Raw genomic sequence first — 25,503 nt, 5'->3', positions numbered from 1 at the left:
ACTACCAGCATAGATATATTTCTTCCCAGCAAATCTTCCTATAGGTACAGTCAATCACACCGCTGATGATTTCTCCCGTTTCATATGTGCTTTTTAAAAGCATAAAACAAAATTTGGTGTCTCAGTGCCAGTAAACCAACAAGATCTGGTAGCACAGTTTCATGCACTAAACCCAATCCAGGCTTGATTTTATCTTTCCTGCCTTCATTTTCTCATCTATTAACTTTAAAATTTATTTTCTTATTATATGTATGTATTTCAGTAATCAACTTTAAATTCTTCCTGGAACAAAGAAAGTAATTTCTAATGCCCCTAAAGAAACCTTTTTTGGAATGTGTTTCCTGCTAAATTAAATGAAAATTCTGATGGCATTGCTGGTATACAAGTAGAAAAAAAAAATTGTGTTTCATCACAAGGGTCCTCCTTTAAATGCTACTCTTCAACCTACTCTACCAGCTTGTACAGAATGTCACTGTGGGGGGAAAAAAGAAAAGATCTTTTGTAACTCATTTTTGAAGGCTTTTTAATGAGCCTTGAATCTCTAATCTGGGGAAGCTCAGGCGAATGAGTGGAGTAAACATCCAAACATCATTCTCTGAGGGGCCACCGTGGTATTTCTGGCCAGGATTCATTGTTCTGAGACATTAGCACTAGAACCCATGGCTGGGATGGAGTCACGTGTCCAGTGCAATGGTGCTCGTGGCAGCATCCTAGGCAGGCTCTTGGCTATGCCTTGCCTCCCTTTGTTTCTGAGTTCAGTTCAAAGCTCTGTAATCCAAATCGTGAGCAATTGGGTCTGTGAGCCAAATAATTCCCACTCAATAAACTCCTTTTCTTTTCAGATCTACAGATCCAGTTTTGTGGGTTGTTTTTACAAATCTTGATTAGTACACTGGGCCACTATCATTTTCTTTTTCTAATTTGTATTGGAGCATAGTCAATTTACAATGCTGTGTTAGTTTCAGGTATATAGCAAAGTGAATCAGTTATACATACACATATATCCACTCTTTTTTAGGTTCTTTTCCCACATAGGCCATTACAGAGTATTGAGTAGAGTTCCCTGTGCTATACCATAGGTCCTTATTAGCTATCTATTTTATATATAGTAGTGTGTATACATCAATCTCAATCTCCCAGTTTATCCATCCCTCTCCCTTACCTCCTGGTAACCATAGTTTGTTTTCTACATCTGTGACTCTATTTCTGTTTTGTAATTAAGTTCATTTGTACCTTTTTTTAGATTCCACATAGAAGCAATATCATATATTATTTGTCTTTGACTTATTTCACTCAGTGTGACAATCTCTAGGTCCATCCATGTTGCTGTGTGGCATTATTTCATTCTTTTTTATGGCTGAGTAATATTCCATTGTATATGTGTACTACATATTCTTTATCCAATCCTCTGTTGCACTCTCATTTTCTTAAGGAGAGAGGCTGACACTCTGGAATTCTGGGAGGCCCCACTTTCTATTCAGAAAATAAATACAATGATGTTGTCATGCAGGTGGTCCCAAACTTGAAATAAACTCTGACAAAGGAGGGAAAAATAAAGGGCAGAATTTATTTTGTCTTAGAAGATGCTGAAGAACACAAATGTCATATTTCCTCTTTATTTTTTAGGATGCTCTGAGCTCCAAATAACAGAAATCACGACTCAAAATGGCTTAAATAACGAGAGCATCTTGGGAAGATTCAGGCATTATGTGATCTGAAGGCTAATACAATTTTTGAGGCTCTCTTTAAGCAAAAGAATGCAAAATTACAAATTTAATACCACTCTCCAGGTCTTAGAAAGTCCTACACAAGAGAAACACCCTGATTTTTAAGCTTTGTGATAAAATGATTTATACCTCATGTCACTATAAGTCTAGAAGTAAATTTGTAATAGGTAATCAATTCAGCAGTTTGATGATATCATTAAGGATGTAGGTTCTTTATAGATTTAGGCTGTACCATCTGCAGCATATCATTTTCAAATTATCTCTCCTGGTTACAAGGTGGCTACTAAAGTTCTCGGCAACAAGTAAAAGCACTAAAGTATCCGAAAGAAGATGATGGCCATTGTAATAAGGCAAGGGAAAAGAAATAAGTCATAAGGGTAGGAAAGAAAGAACACTTTTTATTTGCAGATAACATGATCATTTACTTAGAGAACTCTAAGGAATCTACTAAACAATGACACAACTAATAAATTTAGCAAGGTCACAGCATACAAGGTGAATGTACTTCACTGGACTTTTATAAACTAGAAGTAAACAATTAGAAATTTAAATTTAAATATAATTCAATCTACAGTAGGATCAAAAAAACATTTAGGAAGAAATTCAACAAAACATGTGTTAGACTCCCACACAGAAAATCGTAAAACATTTCTCATAGAAATTAAAGAATGTCTAAATAAATAAAGAGATAATCATATTCATGGAGTGGAAGACAATATTGTTACTAGGTCAATCGCCACTAAATTTTTTCAGCACAATTATAATCATAATTCCAGGAGGATTTTGTAACAGACATGACAGGCTGATTCTCAAACGTGCATAGAAATCCAAACTGTCTAGAATATTGGAAGCAATCTTTAAAAAGTAATCATAAAGACGTACTATAAAGCTACAGTAATCAAGATACTATTAGAATAAAGATAGACATATAAACCAATGAAACAGCATACCAACTCCAGAAATAGATCCTCAGTTATACGGCTATTATATTCTCAGCAAAGGCACCAAAGAAATCAATGAGGAAAAGAATAGTATTTTGACGAATAGTTATAGGAAAACTGGATATGTATATGGAATAGAAATGATTCTCAACCCTTACTTCATATCATACTCCAAAATTAAATCAAGATAGATTATGGACTTAAACACAAAAACCAAAACAATAATAATTTTAAAGGAAAACAGGAGAAATTCTTAGTGACTTTGGAGTAAGAATACTTTTCCTAGAGAAAATGAATAAAAGGAAAGGATTAATAAATTAAATTTCATCCAAATTGAAAACTGCTTATCAAAAGTCACTATTAAGAAAATGGATTTGGGGCTTCCCTGGTGGTGCAGTGGTTAAGAATCCCCCTGCCAGCCTTCCAGCGCCACGGCCGAGGAGGTGAGCACCCCGATGAAGGCCACGGTCCTGATGCGGCAGCCCCGGCGGGTGCAGGAGATCGTGGGCACCCTCCGCAGGGGCAGGGGAGACCGTTTACAGGTCATTTCTGATTTTGACAGGACCTTAAGCAGGTCTGCATATATTGGAAAGCGATGCCATTCTTCTTACAATATTTGGATAACAGCAAGGTCATCAGTAAGGAGTGCCCGAAAGAGCTCAAAGCGCTCCCTTCACCACTATTACCTACTTGAGATTGATCCACACCGGACCATCAAGGAGAAGTTACCCCACGTGGTGGAATGGTGGACCAAAGCGCAAGATCTCCTGTGCCAGCAGAAGATTCAGAAGTTTCAGATAGCCCAGGTGGCGAGAGAGTCCAACGCGATGCTTAGGGATGGATACAAGACGTTCTTCAACACCCTCCCCCAGAACAACATTCCTCTTTTCATCTTTTCCGTGGGCTTTGGGGATGTTCTGGAAGAAATTATCCGGCAGAAGAAAGTGTCCCACCCCAACATCCACATTGTGTCTAACTACGTGGAGTTTGATGAAGATGTGAGCTGGGGCTGGAAGAGGGGTGGGGCCCACCAGCCAGGGTGCTTCACCCTAAACGTTATCTAAGCGTTAACCCTGCTGGGGGAGAGGGGAGGGAAGGCATGCTGGCTTCTTTGCCCTCAGCAGTTATTTATTAATGCCAGCTAAAGACAGTTGCTTTCGAAAGACCCACTCTTGGGTGTTTGGTTGCCTGTTGACTGCCAGGGAGGACCCAGTTTAGGGCTCAGCCAGGCCCTGTGTCACTGTCATGACTTGTGTGCCATCCTAGATACTGAAGGGCTTGGGCTTGGACTTGTTCTTCTTGAGCCAGAGGTGGGCTGCTCTGACTCACCCATGTTCTGACTTCTTCCCCTTAAAACCAAGGCTGGAATTTTCATCCCTTTGACCTATGGTTAGGATGCTGCCCACAGCTGTGGTTAGCACATGGCGACAGCGCAGTATCACAGTCCTGTTAGTTTGTTAGTGATGGTGCCTGTTAGTTTAAAAAGTTGTGAACTTTTTCTGTAAAAACTCCAGGTAGTAAATATCTTGGGCTTTGTGGGCAACATGAGAAGAAAAAAAAAAAGAATCTGCCTGCCAATGCAGGGGACAGGGGTTCGAGTTCTGGGCCGGGAAGATCCCACATGCCGCAGAGCAACTAAGCCCAAGTGCCACAACTACTCAGCCTGCACTCTAGAGCTCTCGAGCCACAACTACTGAGCCCATGCACCGCAACTACTGAAGCCCTGGAGGCTAGAGCCCGTGCCCTGCAACAAGAGAAGCCACCGCAATGAGAAGCCTGCGCACCACGCTGAAGAGTAGCCCCTGCTCTCCGCAACTATAGAAAAAGCCCACAAGCAGCAATGAAGATCCAACACAACCAATAGAGATAAGTTAATTAGAAAAAAAAAGAAAGAAAAGAAAATGGGTATGGAAGCTGCAGACTGGGAGAAAATATTTGCAAAATATGTTTCTGATAAAGAACTGGTATCTAGGATGCGTAAATCACTCCTACAAATTAATAATGTAAAGAGGAGCAACTTAAATAAATAGGTAAAATATTTCAATAAATACTTCACAAAAAAGAATGTGTGAAAGGCTAATAAGCACATGAAAAAGTGCTCAACATTATTAGTCATCAAAGAAATGAAATACCACTATATACCCACCGCAATGCCAAATATGGAGTAACAAAGACTTGCATATATTTTTCTGTAGAGTGTAACATATTAGAACTACTCAGGAAAACTTTCTTATAAAATTAAACATACACTTTCCCTATAATCCAACAATCCTACTTCCAGGTGGTTACTCAAGAGAAGTAAAAACAAGTTTCCACAAAAAGACTTGTATAAAATACGTGCAGCCGCTTTACTGACAATAGTGGAAAATCGGAAAAATCTCAGATGTCCACTCATAGATGAGTGGACATCTAAGATATATTCATATAATGAATTACTACCACACAATTAGAAAGGAAGAAACTACTGATGCGTGCAGTGACATGGCTGAATCTCAGAAACCCAACGCTGAATGCAAAGAGTCTTACACAAAGGAGTACATAGATGTATGATTCTATCTATATAAAAGTCTAGAATAGGTAAAATTAATCTATGATAGAAAAAAACAGAAAAATTGTTGCCTCTTGGGGGAAGAGGCAGTGATTGACTCAGGAGGGGAATGAGGGAACCTTCTGGAGTGGTGGCAATGTATGTGGGTGGGGATATGGGTTACACAAGTGTATGCGTTTATCACTTAAGATTTTTACATTTCATTTGAAAACTTTACTTCAAAAGATAAAACTCTAAACATACAGTGACCTCAGGTTAATATTATATATGCCGAAGTATCTAGTGAGGAGGGTATGGACGTCTATAATTTACTTTGAAGTGCATTAAGAAGTAAGATGCATTGTTGGAATTATAGATGGATAGAATGATAAGCCAAATACAGTAAGATATTAATAGTAGAATCTCCGTGATGAGTCTATGTGTTTACTGTAAAAATCCTTTATCTTTACTAAACATTGTTTCATAATAAAAAGCTTGGGGAAAAGGCCCAGAAAAACAACAGCAACAATTGTTTTATTCTTCTGAGTCTATTTTTATGAGCCATGAAGCCTTTCCCCAAATAATTCTCAGAAAAATTTCCCCCATTTCTAATTGGCTGGAAGCGTGGTATGTTGGACAGGCTCATAGTGGCTTGCAAGAGTCAATTGTTAAAGTTTCAGGAATTTTGTGAACCTACTGATGTCACACTGGAGCTTGAACTGGCCACAGAGGGAATATTCACACCAGAGAAACTGTTGAGTGCTCTAAATCAGGAATGTTTTTTTTAAAGAGCCAGTTGTTAAATATTACTAATAAACCACAGCCCACTCTCAACAAACCTCCAACATAGAAAACAAAACAGAATGATAGGCATAAAGTAAGGAAAATACATCAGAGTTGCAAGTCAGAATGCGAACATCTGAACCAAATCAGGTCTCTTCCAGCATGGAAGAAGGGAAAATGAGTAATAGGTAGGCTAGTAACACAATCAGGCACACACGTACACTGACCCACAATTTAGAAGAGTATATAGTACCGTTTTGGTTCAAAAGCATACACAGTAAAATCTCTCCTCCCACCTCCCTCCACTTTCCCACTCTTCCAGTCAGCCAGTTCTCTGACTGGGTAACCACAATTAACTGTTTCTTGTATATCCCGGCAGGAAGATTACGGGCGTGTACAAGCAGAAGACATTTTTCTTCTCACAGTGATGGTATACTGCTACACTGCTTTGAAACCTTGTTTTTTATTTTAACTTAACTTTGTAAAATTCCACCCACATTCTAAAGCGCTTTCTAGTTTTTTGGTGATTGCATAGTTTCTATTATATGAAAATAGTATAATGAATTTAACCTAGCCCTAGACATGGATATACAGGTTGTTTCCAGTCTTTACTATGACAAATTATGCTAAGTATTATTTCCCACATGTGAGATAAATTCCTAGGAGTAAAATTGTGCTGTCAAAGGGGATGTGCAACCCATAATTTGAATGATATTTCCAAATTGCCCTCCACTGATACTGTATCAATTTAAACTACCACTGGCAACCACTGAGTGTCTATTCCCACAAAAACTCACCAACAAAGTGTGCTAAATCTTTGCTAATCGGATAGGCGAAAATTGTTTCATTGAAGTTTTAATCTACAGTTCTCTCAATACAAGTGAGATCGAACATCTTCTGATGTTTAGCAAACATTTGTACTTTCTTTTTTTAAGAACTATTTCTGTAAACATTTGTAAGGTGCATCCTTTTCATAGCAAACGTGTAAGGAACTCTTCTTCATACAGCAAGGATATTTGCTCTATGTTTGTTTTTTAAGTTGCAAACATTTTCCCCAGTTTGTCATTTTTATTTTGACTTTGCTTAATTTTTTTTAGATAGGCATGATTTTTTTCATTTTTATGACGTTAGTTTATCAACATCTCTTTAATGTGTTGTAGGTTTGTTGCCGTACTTAGAAAGTTATCCTCATTATGTGAGTATTAAAAAATATTCCATAATTTCTTCTATGACTTTTATGGTTACACACTTTTCACCTAAATTTTTGTCCTTTTGCAATTCACCTTGGTTAAGGTAGGAGGTATGAACTGTATTTATTTTTCTCATTGACTACACAGCTGCCCCAGTACTGTTTCTGTGATTTATCATTTTTCTAAAAAACCCAACATGGTCTCATTTATTAGTTATCTTGTTTTCTGTTATTTGAGTTAAGTGCTAAATACATTTCTCTTGATTCTTTCCAGATATTACTATAAATATTTAAGGATATGAATTTTCCTCTGATTTAGATGTATCCTAAAGCTTCCAAAGTGTAGTGGTCTAATTTTTTAATTAAATTTAAAAAGATACGGTTGGGGGGAATGAATTGGGAGACTGGGATACCAAATTGTATGCTCTAAATACATGTAGTTTATTGTCTATTAACTGTATCTCAATAAAAGTTCTTAAAAAAATTTAAACAGATAAAAAAATAATAGCTATAAATTCTATTAGCAATCATCACACAACAAGCATCCATATATACACAGGCTAGTTTAATAAAAAGACTCTCACTATTAACATTGAAGCCTTCTGTGTATCCTTCAATCTCATTCACTTATTTCCTGTTCATAGGTAACCATTATTCTAAAATTTTTTTTCATTTATTGCTCTTGTTGGTAGCACATATAGTTTTTAATTTTTTTAAGTTTAAAATTCACATACTCTACGTTCTTCAATGACCTGCATTTTTACTCCAATTATGTTCCTGAGATTTATCTATGATTCTACATGTAGCAGTAATCCATTTATTTTCACTGCTGTACACCATTACATTGTATAAGTATACCACGAGTTATTATTTTCCTGTTAATAGACATGTGAAATGTTCACAGTTTTTTATAACAGTGCTATTATGAAATCTTGTACCCTGGTACCTATATGTCTCTGGAAACTGTGTGTGCGACGCTAAGTAATGTAGCAATTAGAGGAATCTCTAGATGATAGAAATAGTGTATGTATAGACAAATTACTAGCTAATGCCAACATGTTTTCTAAAGTGGTTTCTAAAGTTATTACAGGTTCCTTTGCCATCAAGAGGATATAGATATTGTGGACGCTTTGTGGATTCACCACCATTACTATTGAAAGAATTTTAATTTGTCCAATTGGTCAGGCATGAAGTTGAATCTCACTGTGGTGATACTTTGCATTTTGTTGATCACCAAGAAAGTTAAGCATCTTTTCACATGTATATGGGCAGTTTGATTTCCTTCTCTGTAATTCCTTGTCAAGTTTTTGCCTGTTTTTCAATTAGTTTTGTTTTGTCACTTCTTATTGTTTTATAGATTTCTTTATATGTGCTGGCTAACACCAATTATATGCGTTGGATGTTTTAGCCATTTTAGGCACTGCAAATACCTTCTGTATACTCACTGTATACTTACTAGCTCCATTTTCTTGCTATAGAAGGTCTTAGTCTGAAAAATTCATGTGATATGAAAGTAAATGAGGAATTTAGAGAATCCATAGATGGAACTGCTGGCAAAAACACTATGTATAAGAAAGACAAATCTATATGCAGAATATATATCTCTTCCAGCAAAGACAGCATGCTGTCCTCCATGAGGAAGGAATCCAATGTAATCAACGTATCACCAGCTGGTCATCTGGTCCCATAGTACCGTATCAGAGACTGCATCAGGTTCTAGTATTGGCAAGGAGGTGATTCATCCAATCTTAGTGAAAAGGAATTCTCTTGAGCCCGTACATAACTTTCTGTTTTCCATTTCAGAATGTGAATTCCAGGAAGATAAAATAATATAGGTGTTAATTCCTACTGCATACCCAGCACCTAAGCTGGTGCTTTATACTTTGAATGAAACAATGAAATAATGAATGAATAGGTTTAGTTCTGGTTTTCTTGGGACTAGGAGTGACTATACAATGCTGAAGTCATTTCCCTTTTATGTTTTGCTTTTCAATTAACCCGTGCATATATATGTTTCTTCTCACTCTCTCAAATATCCTAACCAATATATATTTCCAATTGTCATTTACTCTCAACATTTTTCTTCTCAAGAGAGTAACAGATTCACTGGTTCTCTTCCTTTATATTCTTTTCTATAAACTGACAACTATTTAATTGTTTTACTGTAGAATTATTTAATTATACAAAATGTTTACAGTTCTATATTGTAATGGTATTAGTTCTGGAATCAGACTAAAAAAAACAGTATAAACAGTACAGTTAATGCTTTAAAGCAACAGGATTATGAATGTTTAAGGGGGAAATGTTTTCTGACATGATACAACTTACTGTAAAAGATCTTTAAATGAAAATTTAAATTTACTCAAAGTATTCAGAAAGCGTAATATAATCTTGTTTACCATTACCCAGCTTCTATGACGATTGATTCATGGCCAATGTTATTGACCTTTACTTACACCCGCTTCCCTTCTCCTGTATTATTTTTAAGCAAATTCGCGACATCTTATCACTTCACCCTTAAATACTTGAATAGCTCTAAAAGGACAATTTAAAAAACAAAACAAAAACAGAATGCTTTTTTCATATCTTAAAAAGTAAACATAATTCCCTAATTTTCTTAAACACCCAATCAGTGTTCAAATTCCAGTAGCCTCAGATCTCATGAATGACTTTCATTTTTACAGTTTATTTTATTGACTTGGGATAGGAATAAGATTTACACGTAGCAAATGATTATTAACAGCAACTGTTTTTAGCAAGTGTTGAAATAAATAGCTATGTTAAAACCATAGCAACCATCTTTAAAATCTCTTTTAACTGATAGGTTCTCTTGTTCACCTTATCTTGGTCCTTTTCCTCCTCCCTCCCCATCTTCTCTTTCCCTCTCCCTCCCCCTCCACTTCCTTCTCTTTTTCTAGCTCTCCCTCTTCCACTCTCTCTTATTACTGTTTGTTGAAGAAACTGGGTTGTTTGTTCTGCAGAGTTTTGTTCCGAACTTTGGTTTTAGCTGAAATTTTAAAACTGTAAATCTTATTCGGAAATATGTGTAAACAATTTACATGTGTGGAATGTTTCACCAACTCCAGATTTGGCTCACTTTTAACTGACAAATTACATTTCTAGAGTGGGCTGTCAAAAGTCATCACTATATTTGTTACTATGATTCAAGGGTTCCGAGTTGGTCTGAACTTTTAGATTTCTCATGCATAAAAACTATATATTATTGTTATCAAGAAGAGAGTTAAATCAAACCGGAGATTTGTTCTCCGTTTGGGGATAGGTTTCTAGCTCCAGTTAGGAACGGGTAGGTGATGCTTTCTCTCCCTATTCCCACACCTTTGTACCTATGAGCAACATTTGTTTGTTTGACAGCAAAATATTAGCCCTGGCAACTTGTATTGACAAAATTTTATTTCATCCTTATGTAGTAACTTGATCTCCGTAAGACCAATAGCAACATTTCATTTGACAGCAATATCACGTCAAACTTGAACAGAAAATGTACACGGTTATTTGTGATAACTTTGTACCCATTCAAGTGCATGATGGATTTTGACTTTTCTTCAAAGTTCATTAGGGGCAACATGTCACAATACAAGCAGAAAAAATATAATAGCAGAGGTAGATTTTCCCATCAAGGTCATTTAAACACCAAGCTTCCTCCTCTTCTCTGTTGCCTGGAGTGGGTAACCTATCCTGGCTTGAACTGGCAATTGCTTCAACACCAAGAGAATACAAATGAAAAGTGTGTTGATTAATATATCTTTGTTTAAAAAAATATATATATATATATATATCTTTGTTTTTAGTTAGTCTGCCTGGAGCTGGAATAGACATATGCATTGATTTCTAGAAACAATGAAATTTATTATAAGGTATCATACTTACAAATATGATTTTTTTTGTTTTTAATTAACCGAATGGAAACATATGATTTTTGTGTGTGAGAGTAACATGTGCTTTTGGCAAAAACACAGCAAAAAGGCAATGTTTTTTGGGACCAGGCAACAACTTCATATTCTTACCCACTAAGATTAAGGTTTATTTTTAATTTTTATGCTTTTAAAAATATACTTTGGTAACAGAGTAAGTCATGATCCCTTAAAATCATAAACTTTATGTGTAATAAAGATTTTATCCATTAAAAGTGTTTATAAAGTGACCAAAAAAACATTTCTGCAAGAAATAAACCCTAATTTTCAATTTGAGATAATTTGCATTTTATATTGTATATTTAGGGATGAATATTTTGCAAAGACAAAATATCCCATTACAGTTATAATTCTGTCAGTGCTTTGAGCTGTCACCAAACCTAACAAAATTATGATTTTTGACAATGTTACCAGCCACTAACATAAGGGGCATCTATCAAATAGTTCTGGGAATCATGATTCCATTGCACCTTGTGGATTCATTTTTTTCCACATTTGGAAAGGAGCAAAGTTCTATAAGAAACTCATTAAGCTTCAGACTTCACGAATAAGTAACTGCTTTGATAAGCCCCTAAAAATGTTTTCATTTACTACTGAAAAATTGACACTTCAGTCCTAACCTTGCACAATAATAACTTGTTCTCAAACTAAATTTTTAAAAGTTGGAACAAATTATATCCTTTGGGAAGAGATTATTAGAAATCAGAATTTGGGATCTGGGTTAATATTAAATCAGTAGAAATTAACTAAAGTTATTAATTCCAGTCTATAGTCTGATTTCCCAAACTGAACAAAACATAAAGCCCCAGGTCAGTAACTTTCTAAAACTGGTTCTTGTAGTCTGATGGGCCACCTTCCTCTGTACCCAAAGTTAACTCCGACAGAGAGTTGAAGATAAACCATTTCCCTCTGCAGATAATCTGAACACTGGCCACTCTTCCTGGCTGGCTAACTTCGAGTAAAAAAAAGGTGGATTGCGATAAGCCAATTTGCTATTCATACCGTTGGGGTGCCTGTTTCATGAATGAACATAAATGTTCATATAAGCACACACAAATACAAAACATACAGGTTAGATAGTGAAAGGGCACCTTTTAATATTTGTTGGAGGTGGGAGAAATGTAAGGCCTTCCAATGACTGTTAGCTAAGTATCCCTCTTCAATTTTTAACACCCCACCCCCCAGCCACAGCCACTCCAACTAATCTCTAAGCTTATCCTGTCTTTAAGGAGATTCTCCTTGATGTTTAGTGAGCTCTAACAGCTTTGTCATAAATCAAAGTTCATCGATAATTCACCTCCTGACAAGTAGTTCTCCTGAGTGCTTATTTTAGAGAATTTCCTTTTGGCTTCTCCTACTTAATCACCACTACTTCAGGCTACTCAAACCTGTGACCAGGCAGACAACTGCTTCCTTTGCCTGCCTTCTCTGGAACTGCTGCCCCATCCCACAGCAGATCTGCACAAAGTCATTCCAGATTACCCTAACAGATCCCCATACCCTCCCCCAAACCCCAACAGACCAATTCTATCCTTCCACAGAAGACTTCTTTTTCAATACGTCAAAGTACACTGGCAAGGACTAAAAGGTGGGAGTACCACATATAAGCACTTCCTAACTGTAAGTATTTTACGGCTTAGTACTTTTTCTCAACAATGTTCATCTTCTTTTCCACCAGTAAAATTGTGTCACCTTGAAAGTCTGGGAGAATTACATCCTGGGGTATTGAGAATAAGTTCAAATACTTATTGAGAATAAATTCAAGAGGCAAAGGCCATTTTCTGCCCTTTATAATGACCCCGACCTCATTCTGTTTACTCAAAGAGAACAAATGCTTTCAATATCCCACTAAGCCACCGTGAAAAGGTGGTTACCCAGAAGCTAGGGGACATTTTCCCCAAGCTCCCTGGGGCAGAGGCAGCTGTGAGGGAATGTGGCCAGCAGCTGGGACAAGATTTTTCCACTTGGCTGCGATATTCAGGAGAGATGGCACTTCTGTCAGCCTCTCAGATTCAGAATTTACCCAACTATGGAGTTTCAAAACTATCTCTTTCTGAAGTCAAATCTAACACGGATCTAGTCTCAGCAAAAGATAAAATGGGAGTATGGGGAGGTCGGGAAAAGGGATGGGTAGGGGTTCGAATTACTGATTGCTGGATTGCCCGAGGCGATGGGATGGAGAAGCACTTGCGTCCTGGGGCTGGAGCTGGTAGGTCTGGACCCGAGTCCTGCACGTGGAATCAGGAATTCCCTGTTCTCGGGAACCCTCCGGTCTAACTCCGTGCCCCGGGTCTTGGGCTCCCCCAACCCGAGAGTGGCCCCAGTGGAACTTGGCTCTGACGTCCCGTGGGGCCCGCTCATCCTTTCGCCCGAGGTCGCCTCACCCACGGTGTCTATCACTTCTCTGACTCTTGGGCCGCCGAGGAGCCCCTCGGGTCATCAGCTCTTGGCGCCCGAAGCCGTCAATCCTTCGCCCACCTGGGAATGCGGGCTCTGGTTGCCAAGGAAATCGCCGCCTCGCCCCGGCGGTCCCCCCTACCCATCTCCCCTTCGTCCCTCCTGTCGCCTCCCGGCGCCACATTTCCTTGAGTGTCCGCAAGACCTACAAACGTGAGGCTGGATCGCAAACTTAAACTCGTCCCCCACGCCTCTCTTGCGACAGTCGAGGCGCTCGGAGAGCCGTCGAGGACTTCCTGCCCCGGGCGGGAGGGGGAATCCTGCGCTCGCGGTGCGGATCCGAGGTGGATTCTCCGCCGCGACCGGGCCTGGCGGGAGCCCGAGGCCGAGGGAGGGGCCGAGACACACCCCCGGAGCCGGCGGGGCTGCGGGGACTCCTGCGGCCCCCTCCTCCCAGCCTCTCTCCCCGGATGTGGCCCCGCTGCCGCAGGATGGCTGGGCTGGGCTGGGAGCTTGTCTGGCAGCTTCTACTGAGCAGCTAATAGTATAACAACCCGGCTTTGATAAATCTGAACTAATTACCCCTCTTAATTAAAGTCTTTAGCAGTTGTTTCACTGTTTTGGCAAGAAAACAGGAGAGACTTGCAGTTAGAAAACACCAGAGCCCGAGCGCACAGCGGAGCTGCTGATTAACACTTGAAGCATTTCAAGGACCTGGCACCCGCCACAGTTTGGTTTTCATCCATGTTTCCTCCTTGAAAGGAAGTATATTCGTCTATAAACATATATACACACATAAAAACACGCAGGCTCCCTCTGCCAGCTGTGTACAAGTCAGTATGTGCCTTCAGGAGGGGAATAATAGATCCCCGTCTACGTGGTATCGTATCCGTGTGTGGGGATGTACGTTACACACAGCTTCTAAACATGTTGTTCCCACTTAGCTTTGCACTACACACATGTCAGATGGTCCAGGACAAAGACGTGCTTCTGTTAGAAAGCTCCACATCTTCTGCCTCTGAACTTACCGAATGTAATTCCTTTACCAAAGTTGTAACTATTTGGAGAGACTATTATTTGCTCTTTGTGAGTTTTTCAGATAAACATTGGGTGATATTACCCCTGGGTTGAACTTTTTAAAAAGGAAGAAGGCTGAGGCGGTCAGAATCAGTGATCTTTAGCTGAATAATATGGACAGAGCCCTGAAGGTTGTTGATTAAATAAGCATGTTCCAAGGATTTATTTCCAACAGTCAATGAATCAATTTTCACGTGCAAGAATCAAAACCAAAATTCAAATTCATCCATAATGAACCACCCTTATCCAATGTGTAGGTGTGCGTGTGTGCTCATGAATGTGGAATGTGCCTTTACAGGCACACACATCTATATGCGTGTATATATAACATACACACAGAGTTTTCTTTTTTTTTTTTTTACCTCATGGAAAGAGGAAATGGTAATAAACAATCGGCAGGCATCTTGAGACCGCAGAATCAATACAATGGAAATATATACAATAATAAAATTAAAATGGTGCAGCATTCCCGGGTAGGATAATACAGATCTCAATAAATACAGCAGAAATTTGTTTTAAAAAACAAAACAAACACCATCTCTCCACCCGAGATGAAAAGTCTTTCCAAATTAAAAAAATCAGAAGACAAACCCCCAAATTTCCTCATAATTGTTAGTGCCTATATAGAATATAATACACAAAACCATTTAGCAGGTGCATGCACAGGCAAAAGGCCGGGGAATTCAGAGGCTTCTGGTTGGCGCTAATGTGTGGGGCCCAACATGCCCTGGGTTCTACAGACGAGCTTGGGTAGAGAGGTCCAGCTCTATGCCGCCGCTGCCTCAGTAGTGGGGACCCGGGCTGGGGCTGGGAAGGGACTTTGGCCTTGATCACTGGTGGCCTGGGTGGAGCCCAGGCTGCAGGGGCCCAGGGGGCGGCAGCGGAGGCAGCGTCGCGGGAGGAGGCTGCTGTAGAGGGGACGACGGGTCCGCTCCCGGCTCGCCAGCAGAAGTGCGGGGCAGCCCCAGGCCGCTGTCGTGCAGCTTGCGGACATGCTTCTTGAGGTCAAAGTTCCTGCAGAAACCCTTGCCGCACGTGGGGCAGGTGAAGGGCTTCTTGTCATTGTGGGTGTGCATGTGGAAGGTGAGGTTGTAAACCTGGTGGAAAGCCTTGTTGCAGATATTGCACTTGAACTGCTTCTCCCCGCTGTGGGTCAGCTTGTGGTTTTTGTAATTCCCTGAAACAGACAAACGACAGGGACGTGGATCTGAAAAGAGAGCTTGGAAAGGGAGGAGCAGAGACGATTGAAGGACATCGAGTCACGAGAAGAGGTGCCACAGCTCGGACAGCCAGGGCAGCGCTATGCTGCCCGCCTGCACTTCGGGGCTCCCCAAATTTATTTTTAAACATCAACAGTGAGGGTGGTTCCTTCCACATTTTAATACAATAGTTATTAATCCGATTGTGTAAAATGAGAACAAGTAAGTAAAAAGAAATGCCCCCTCTGGATATGTCGTGCCTTTCTCTAGTACCCATCACACTTGCGGGTATGAGGTTGGAATGGCAACACTAACACATGCGCCGGTAACTAGCTGCACTTAACAAATCATTTTCTCAAATATCCCGCAAAGTTGAGGGCTTTCAGTAAGACTACTGCGAAAGACAACGCCTCCTGTGTTCGATACCTTTTTGATGAAATCCTTTGCCACAGAATTCACACACAAATGGTTTGTAGCCTGCGTGTATTCGGGTATGCGTGTTTAAAGTAGAACTTCTATTAAATGCTTTGCCACACTGGTTACATTTGTGAGGTTTTTCCTAAGCGGCAAGGAGAAAAAGCAGAGAAGTTAAGGTATTTTGTTATTAAGTGGAATCTTGAAAACTCAAAAACATTGTAATGCTCTCCCTCATGCTTTTAAGCAGAACAAAGGCAAACGATACCCGGCATTTCTCCCTCTTCCAGCGGCACATTTTAAACAAGCCTTATGCTAAAGAATAAGAGTTTATCGGCCTTTTTTTTTTTTTTTTTTAAACAAACCGTTCGGAAATAAACCAGGTGAAATTGAGACAGCCGAACACACCTGGGTGTGAATGATCTTGTGCCTGCACAGGGTGCTGGCTTGCCGGAAGCCCTTTCCACACACTTTGCAAACGAAGGGTCTGGCTCCTGTGTGCACCGGCATGTGACGGGTTAAGTTATAGTGCGCGTTAAAGACCTTAAAATTAAACACAAGTACAACAGGTTAGCCCAACAAGCACTTGGAGATCAAATCTGGCGGGCTGGCGGGCGGGCGGGGGGGGGGGTGATAAGATTATAACAAGTGTATACAAATAATTACAAAAGAAAATTACATTTGGAAGGAGGAAAGGAAGGAAGGAAGGGAGGGAGGAAGGCCGCCCCCCACCCCCTACCCAGTACTTGCCTTTCCACACACTTCGCAAGTGAAAACTTTGGGCTTGGTATTAGGAGAGCCTCGGCTGAAGTCAGAGGTTTTGAACGCTATTTTTTCCGACAGAAGCTGGGCGCTTTCTTTCATGTAATGTTGCAGCTGAGCCTGGGACAAGTCTTTGAAAGCTACTCCCGAGGGGTACTTCTCCACCGCCGGGACCACCAATTTATTCCTTTCGGCTAAATACGTTTTTGGCTGCGGGTGCAAAGGGGAACTGAGGAAGTAGGAGGCCACCGGGTGGATGTTAACGCCGGCCGCCGGGTGGCACGGGCCCTCACCTCGATTCAGGTAGCACAGGGCTCCCATGGCGTGGAAGGAAGAATGGTTGACCACACGCGGCCTTACCAGCTTGTACTGCTGCAGCGGCAGCGCGTCGCGGGCCAGGTCGCCCTTGAGACTCAGCGCGCAGTTGAGCAGGTCGCTGCAGCTGAACGCGGGCGCCGCGGGCGCCGCCGCCGGTGCCGCCGGAGCCTCCAGACTGGCCTTCCGCGGCTCCGAGCCCGTCATTCCCGCCTTGGGGCTCGTGTCGTACGCCACGGGCACGAAGGGGATCATGCAGGGGATCGACGAGTTAAGATGCAGAGAGTGCTTGGGGTCCCCCTTGGGCACGGCTCCCTGCAGGAAGTGGGGGACGGGCAGGGCCTTGGGCTCGGGGGTGCGTGCCATGATTCTTTCGATGGAGAAAGCCAAGGGTTTGGAGGTGTTCATCATGTTGCCCCGGGCCGGAGCAGTCGCTAACATTTTGGCAGTCGCGTTGTGGCAGCTACTGTCCATGTCTGAGTTGCCAGCGTCCGTCAGCCGAGGCTGGGCTGCGCCGTCGTTGCCTTGTCCCTTGCTTGTCACAGACCTGCGGAGAGGGGGACAGGCACCATCACCACCAGCAGCCTCCTCCTCCTTCTCCCCAGCATCACCAGCCGAACCTGCCTGCCCAGCCCAATGGACTCCTGCCAGCCCATCGCAGAGTTCTTGGCGCACCAATGACTCGGGGACAATCACTACTTATTTCTATCAATAGAAAGTGTTGTGTCAATAACGCAGCCAAGATCTCGCCAATCGTTAACTTCCAAGAGGAGAAGGTAAACTAGATAATTGCTCAATTCGCTTCCAACAGTCAACAGGAAAACTTTTTTTTTTTCCTCTGCAGTCAGTGACTACTTTTCATTGGTGAGTGAGGTTCCCCCGCCCAGAAGAGGCGGGGGCCATCTCCGCGGCTCCGCGGGCCCTCCCCTTCGTGCGCACACTCTCGGGCGCACACTTCGCTACCCTCCCCACCCCCACCCCCCTTTGCTTTTTCCTCTGTCTTTTTAATTCTCAATCTGCTTAACCAGGCTTTAGAGGCCAAGCAAATCTGAGATCAATTTTCTCGTTTAGCTCTAAATGACATCATCTAAAATCATTGTGCAAGGGCTAAATAAGGAAACAGACTCTAATTCAGGGGCAAACTCGAGGCTATATTTATCAAACGCGAGGCTCTAGAAAGCCGCGGCCAGGAAGCATCCGGCAGCGAAATCCGCTCTTCCTGGCACGGTTCCGCCGGGCCGGTGCTGGACCCGGGTCGCAGCCCCGCCGCCTCCTCCGCAGTGCTCTTTCTTCCTCTAGGGCCCGGAGCTGAGGGCTCCTGGAATCCCGAAGTCTCCGCGGCCCTAACCGAGTCTGGACCATTTGGAAGACGCCAGCAGGTAACTGGCCTCCCTGAACACCCCTGAGAATTAAAGGCCTTGGGAGGCTTGTTTTGTGTTTGTGGTTTTGTAAATGCGATGCCGTGACATAAGCTTGGGAAAGACACACTCCATCCACAAAGTTGAGGAGGAGTTGTAAGGAATAAGCGGGTTTCACACCAAAAGAAACCTGGACTAGGACCGGACCCCCCCCCCCCTCCACACGCACACAAACACACGCGCGCGCTTTTTTGCATTTCCATTGAGAGCCCGGAAAGGGCTCAGCTAGAGCCAAAACTCCCCCAGAGGAGCTGTAGAGAGCAAGGAATGTTCAAGGAGGACTCCTTGAGTCCAGTGGCAGCGACTCCGGTAGCGCGGATTCTCACCGCCTAGGCGGACGCCGCCCAGAGCGCGCCAGGAGCAGCGGCGCGCATGGTCTACTTTGCTTCCCTCGGCAAGCCTGCGATCTTGCGGAGCTTAGCCGGGAGCGCGCGCCGGGAGGCAGAGGAAGAGCACAGAGATGCCAGCTCCGGGCCTTGTGGCCTGCACGCCCCTGTGAGTGGCCGCCCGCTGCAGCCCAGGATGCCATCTACCTGGTGAGTTACCCTGAGTGGGTGCGTGTAGAACGGGTGCTGGCGGGTGCCAGATATCTGGCCAAGCGTGTGTGGGCGTCCTCTTCCAGCAGGAGCGTTGGAAAGGGTCGGCAGTGGGAGGCTGGAGGCAAGCGGACTACAAACCCGGGGATTGTTGAGCCTCTGACCAATTACACACTCAAATGCAAAGTTGGACCCCAAACGGAGGATATTGACCTCAGAACAGTTCCTCTTCCCTACCGCATTGCCCAGCACAGGCCAGGGGCCACTGTCTCTGGCTTTCCTTGGGGGTCTGCCCCGCCCCCGCCCGGCAGGCCAAGAGAGGTGGAAAACCAGAGAGTCTGGGCTGGGAGCGCGCCCGATGCCCAACCGTGAAGCAGAGCAGCTGGATGTGTGGCGGGGAAACCCAATTGCTGCGAAATGGGGGAGGAGGCGTGAGTCCTATTGGAAGTTGAAGGTAGCCAAAGGGCCAGGTCGGGGAAAGGTCTGGATGCGATCGGCCTTAGCAACTAGGCCTGCAAGTGCCTGGTTTCAGGTCTCGAGGTGGCGTCGGGCTTGGAGGAACAGATGCAGTGGTAGAGAAATGGAGAATGAGGCGAGCGCAGAGCGCGGGGCCCGAGTCCGGGAAGAGGCGCTACACCCCCAGCGGCACTTGGGAAAGGTCCTCGGCCCAGGCGCAGTCACCCAGGGTGCGCCCAGGCTGAAAATTTTCTTTCCATTTGCTTTTGGGGCCGCAGAACCTGTCTCCTCTTCGCTCCTGCGCAGACAAAGAGCGACGGACGGCTTTGCTAGGGGAAAGTGGGGGCGGGGAGGTGTGTCCCACGACAGATGGGTCGCGGATAAGACTTTAATTGCTGCCTTTTGGGGCGGATCAGGTTTCCTTTCCTACCTGCCGCTTCCTAATATCGAAAAATCCCCCTCCTGCTGCACTCCTCCGACGTAGGGCCAGGTTTAAAGGAGAAAGCAAAGAAGCATGAAACTGCCCGATTCTAGAAATCTTTGGAGAGCCCAGATGACATGTACAACTCACCCGCTTCCGGAGCGTTACCTGCCTTCTTGACTGAATGCCACCAGTTTGTTTTACGTTCGTCGCGTGTCCCTCCCTCTTCTCCCCCTCCCCCACTCCCTCCTCCTTAACGGCAAAAGAGCCTTGGTTTGATCTCGGTAAATTTCTCCTTTGTTGGACACTGAAGTAAAAAGAAAAATTACTGGCGAAGGGGTATACGTGTTTTGTATGGTTAATATTTCAATAGTTTGCTCTTCACTGGTCTTTTTGGGACTTGCCTTTTTGACAAGTGTTGTTTGAAAGTATAGTGTCATTTGAGTAACATAAATATCGCAGAGTAGCAATTACATCCTTCCTTTACTAGACCCGGGCTTCCTAATCCTAAAGATTTGTCTTGTAATTCCAACATTTGTTGATGAGTATGTTCCATTTAAACACTAACCTATAAGTTAATTTTTCAAAATCTCTATTAAGTGAGGATTGTCAAACAAAACGCATCATGTATTCAGCAAAGTCTTCCAGTTTATTAACAAATCTATCCAGTACTTTGGGTTTTTCCAAACACATTTGAAAAAATAACAAAAATACCACCAATGAAAGCAGAGCTTATTTGACAAATTTAGAAGCTTCTAAAACAGTTCTACACTTTAAAATTATTAAGAGAATGCAGAAAAGACATGTTTGTTTTGTTAATGGCAAAACAGAAACTCGGTTATAGTTTCTTTGGATTTTCTTGGAGAATCCTCTAATCCCGCCTTTTTCTCATCAGAGCTGATGATTAAGTGTCCCTCCCCTTCCCAGTCTTGGAAAGGTAGTATTCATTTGCCCTACTACTTTAAATCCTTGTGGAAGGTGAGTTTTAAATGTGTTGTTTATCCTATATGAATTGTCCTAAGGGAAGCAGAAAAACCTTTGGTACGAAGAGAACAAATTCTAAGTTAAAGACTTTGTGAGACAAAAAGAAGGTCTACTCCGCTAAAGTAAAGTTCTCTTTTTTTCCGGGGAATCTGATTTTGATCTTGATGCTTCCTACACTGTGTTCTTGATATTTTTCAAGAACTTTCATAATTTTCACATGCTTTTGATTTATGTCCATCATAAGGAAATGCAGTTTCTAGTCATGATTATTGCAATCTGCAATAAAAGACATTATAATAGAGCCATCAATTACCAAATAATGCACAATCCTTTAATCTCTTCTTTAATGTCACTAAATACTGTTGACTTTTAAAAATAAAAAATGGACTGGGAATTATTCAGCCTTCTGCCAAGTGCGCTAATTCATCCCTGGTCATGCTTTTAAGGTTTTCAGGCCTTTCCAACAGTATCTACCACCCCCACCTCTTCATCAAAAGCAACAATCTGGCTCTCTTTTTGCTTCTTATTAGCTACTGCAAGCTAAAAAAAAAGGGAGAGAAGATTATTATTATGATAACGCCCCCCCCTTAGGCATTCAGATTCATCCACACTTTTTCCTATTTAATAAATAGCACCCAGGACAATGTACCTTCCTTCTAGAGGACAAACATTCCTAAATTCTTCTACAGTTTTTCTCAGTCTTTATCTCTGGTCTTTTGTTATTTCTTGTGTGTGATGGAGGTGGGTGATGGAATAGGACACAAATAGGAAGGGTCTGCAGGGTTCAAGGAAAGAGTCTTGTTGAGTTCCTGTGATTAGTTAATGAATACACGGTGAGAACTAACTTCCCAGTACATTAATACATGGGCCACAAGTTCAGATTTAAGACTACTGCTTTTGCTTTTAGTTAGTTTGGTAGCAAAGAATTCTTGCTAATTTCATATAGCGCGTGAAAGGCAGTATGTATCACAGGTTAGAAGTATAGGAGGCCATTAGTTAACTCGCAGAGCCCTCTTTTCTTTGCAGAGCCCTCTTTTCTTCTAGGGGGAGGAGTGTTGGGAATATGGCTTGTTTATCTCTAGATGTTGTTACGAATTCTTTCATATTAGGATTTCCCTTAAACCTAGTGAAATTATTCTTCTCAAAACAGCATTTGAATATTAAGTCACTTTGTAAAAGTAAATGAAGAGCCCCAAAGGTGAGAGCTGGTAATGAGCTGGTAGGTATTACAGACTGCGATCAGCTGCTCTGGGTTTGTTTCTGCCCCTCCACTAATGCTGGGCTTTTTCTCACCCGTTCCCACAGGCCTGTGAGGTGTTTTCCCTCTGGACTGCCAGGCTCCGACTCAGGGCTGGACTTGATGGAAAAAGAAGTTTATAAACAAGCAAACCAATTTCTCCAACTTATTCGAGGAGCTGCCTAGAAGTCAAGCAAAAAAAAAAAACCAGCAAAGTTTTGCTTGCAATTTACAACGGTGTTCTTGAAACCGGGACGTGAACAATTAGAAGAGGATACCCCCAGTATGCTCTCTTGTCCTACACTGATAGCTCGGTATGCAACTGGCCGATTAGCGTTTTGCTGCAGTCCCCAGATAGTTTTTTAAAAGTCATTTTGTGGTCAAAATAAAAACTATATTTAACACACACTGCTACCTTTCCTTGATACTACCCAAGAGGTTTAGAGCAGTTTTAGTATTATTTTCAAACTTGCTTCCTTCTCTCTCACGAAATAAAAGTCGGCATTGGCCGTTCAAATCACACAGAGCAAAGAATGAGCTTAGGGAAATGGAGACTCAATCGAGGTCAAAATCTTGGGGCAGGAAATCTCTGAAAGCCATTTATAAATTCAGTTACCTCCCGGACCCCGGCCGTCGGAGCGCCCCGCGCCGACCCTCTGCCTCGGCCGCCAGGGCCTCCATCACCGCGGCGGCCTCGGCGCCCCCTGTCCTGGCGGCTGATGGAGACTGCGTCCCGCTGCCGGGGTGGGAGCTGGGCGCCAGCCTCACTCCCGCCGCGCTGGCCTGAGCTGAGCCAGGTGATCGAAGCTTGAAGTGAAACAGAAAAACTGACCCACTCTCCCGGGCCGGGCCCTCCACTCACTGGCTTTTGCTCACGAGTCCCAAGCAGTTAAAATGACGTTGGCAAGGCCTAGGGCGACCGGGCTCCGCGTGGTAGCCTTGGAGGGCCCTGGGGCGACGGCCCCAGGCGCCTTGGAGGGGGCTGGGAGCTGGCGCGCCCCTCCGCCAGCCCGACCTTGCCTCCCGGCCCTCCGTGCGGTGCGGTGCGCGTCCGGCTGGGCTCCGGGACCCTGGCGAGGCCTCCCGGGTGCCGGGTCCGCCAGCGCCGCGCGGTCGCCGACCCAGTTCCTCTGATCTCGGGCCTTGGGGACCGCCACCGCCCCCGTGGGCTCCGCGGCCCCTCCGGGGCGCGATCGCGCTCCTCCCTCTCCGAGCGCACCCCAGATGATCTTGCAGCGGCTCCCACCCCCTCCCCTCCCCTCCCCTCCCCAAGGCTGCGAGAAAGGGGGCGGGGGTCTCCAAAATCTCCAAAGAGTTTCGGGAGGGGGGAGGGGGTGCCGGATCGGGTTTAAAGAGCAAGTAACAGATGGCAGAGAACTTCTGTTTGAAAAGTTTTTGAACAGAACGTTCGCTAATAGACTTGCTTTGAAGACTCAGAGTGTAACTGAAGGGTCATTTAATCTAGATGTCAGGTGAAAGAAAACAGGCCTGACGTTGTGGCACGCCCAAGAAGGAACTAGAGCATCTTTTTCGTAGTTTTGCCTGTCCGTTTGAGTTTCCCAGCACACACTTTCTTAAGCCAATTTTAAATGGGGGCGGGGGGGTACCACTGAGTTCTCCCCCCCAAACCTTTCATGTCCGTAGTCCTGTACACATTTTTGTGCCCATCTCTTCACCCTCCCCCCTCCCCGCCCCCCCCCCCCCCCCCGAATCCCTTCGGAGCTGTTTCGCTTGTCCTTAGAATTAGTTGGTGTCTTCTGATGGTCCAATGAGAGAGAATTTTCTAACTAGATTCTCCTGTTTTAAGACAGTTTACTTCTACCTTCCCGTCTTGGCCCACCCTCCAATTTGTCCTTTTATTCCGGTTCCTGAGCTCTCCCTGTCAATTCTTTCCCCCCTTCAAAGGAGGCGATGGGGTGGCTGTCTCCAGAGCACAATGCCCTCGCGGCCACCTCCAGCTGGCTTCCCCATTTCCGAAGGGGAGGAATCGCTCAGCCACTGGCCGGCCCCCTGTTCTCAGCGGGGCTGGACGCTCTTCTGTGATTCCCCCAACTTCTTCCCTAAGGCCTCCCTGAGACCAGATCCTACAGGCGTTGACGCTGTTTCAAGAGTTGAGCTGTAACATCCACGCCGAGAAGATCCCAAGATGAGGCTTGATCCACCATTAAGGAATCTAACTTTTACAGTGTTAGGTTAAATCATTGCCTTCTTAGTTTGAAGTAATTTGGAAGTCATTTTTTCTCTTTTCACCGTCCCGACCTCTTTAGGTTCAGTTGATTCTTTGAATTTCACTAACAGTGGGTCTGCTTGCCCTCAGAGTTTCCCATCAGTTTCACAGAGGAAGAGGTGCTGGAAACACCGCGAAGCTAAGAGGTCCGCGTCCAGGCGAAAGCTGGCCACAGGGGAACAGCATCCCGCGGTCCGCGGTGACCTCGAGGGCCTGCCGCCTGATGGCCTGAAGGCGCCCGCCGCGGCTCCCGGGGCCCGGGTTGGCGGCTCTGCTTCTCTGCCGACCCGCGGGGTCGAGGGTGGGGAAGAAAGCTGGGTTCGGGTAAAAAGCGGGAGGAAGAAGCGAGGCTGTGAACCATTCAAAGACTGAAAGGGGTCGGTTCCTGCTGCAAGTAGAGGGGGAGGGAACCCTCCTCTATCTAACCCTGTGATTCACAGCTTCTCAGAAATTTACATAATACAAGGGCGTAGATGTAAACCTAAAGGACAAAAATAATAATTCGACAGCACATATTCCATTTTTCGCACCATGGACCTGGATATGTTCCCGGTGTTGGCACAGTAACTGATTCCCCGAGCTTTTTACTCATGACAGAGAGTAACTGAACTTTCACAACAGTGCTGAAAGGAGAGGCAGAGAGGGAGGAAAAAAAAGGGGGGGGGGGGAGAGAGAAATTGGCTTTAGTGAGTCTGATTTAGATTTCTTACTGATGGCAAAAGAGTTTAAAAAATTGAGAGCATATGCTGTGTTCAAAAGACAGCGTGCATGACAGTAATTGGGGTCCCTTACTTTCCAAAGGATCTGTTCCCCTTTTATTTGGCTAACATGGACCTTTTCTTTGAAAAGCAAATTCATTACCCTTTAATATTAATAGGAAATTCCAATTTATTATTTCCCTAGATAAGTGAAGGCTACAACATCTGAGAGGTGCTGCTGTCAATCAGACTCTGACTGGCCA

General features: G+C 43.5%; 1 protein-coding gene and 1 pseudogene across 2 annotated transcripts; one reads left to right on the top strand and one right to left on the bottom strand.

The window, feature by feature from the left end:
- The first annotated feature begins 3,108 nt into the window (after positions 1–3,108).
- On the top strand, positions 3,109–3,732 carry LOC130851850 (7-methylguanosine phosphate-specific 5'-nucleotidase-like; annotated as a pseudogene).
- A 10,975-nt stretch (positions 3,733–14,707) lies between these two features.
- FEZF1 (FEZ family zinc finger 1) lies at positions 14,708–17,849 on the bottom strand. Of its 2 annotated transcripts, XM_057733651.1 has the most exons (5): positions 17,309–17,849; positions 16,937–17,158; positions 16,595–16,729; positions 16,199–16,331; positions 15,404–15,750 (listed from the first exon to the last, which is right to left on the bottom strand). In XM_057733651.1, exons 1-5 carry the CDS (start codon positions 17,735–17,737, stop codon positions 15,404–15,406), a joined length of 1,266 nt encoding a protein of 421 aa, XP_057589634.1. In that variant the 5' UTR covers positions 17,738–17,849. The 2 variants fall into 2 exon arrangements, with proteins under 2 accessions (XP_057589633.1, XP_057589634.1); XM_057733650.1 differs by having other exon boundaries at positions 14,708–15,750; positions 16,937–17,849.
- Positions 17,850–25,503: the final 7,654 nt, after the last annotated feature.

This window comes from Hippopotamus amphibius, chromosome 4 (genome assembly GCF_030028045.1).
Source record: "Hippopotamus amphibius kiboko isolate mHipAmp2 chromosome 4, mHipAmp2.hap2, whole genome shotgun sequence".
NCBI classification, from domain to species: Eukaryota; Metazoa; Chordata; class Mammalia; order Artiodactyla; family Hippopotamidae; genus Hippopotamus; species Hippopotamus amphibius.
Note: the sequence above shows the minus strand (reverse complement) of the source record. Positions and strands in the feature narration are given on the sequence as shown.

Coding starts and splice junctions, on each gene's coding strand:
- FEZF1 (XM_057733650.1), bottom strand. CDS start 17,737: ATGGACAGTAGCTGCCACAACGCGACTGCCAAAATGTTAGCGACTGCT. Junction 16,730..16,936: donor CTTGCGAAGTGTGTGGAAAG/GCAAGTACTGGG, acceptor TTTAATTTTAAG/GTCTTTAACGCGCACTATAA. Junction 16,332..16,594: donor ACAAGATCATTCACACCCAG/GTGTGTTCGGCT, acceptor CTTGCCGCTTAG/GAAAAACCTCACAAATGTAA.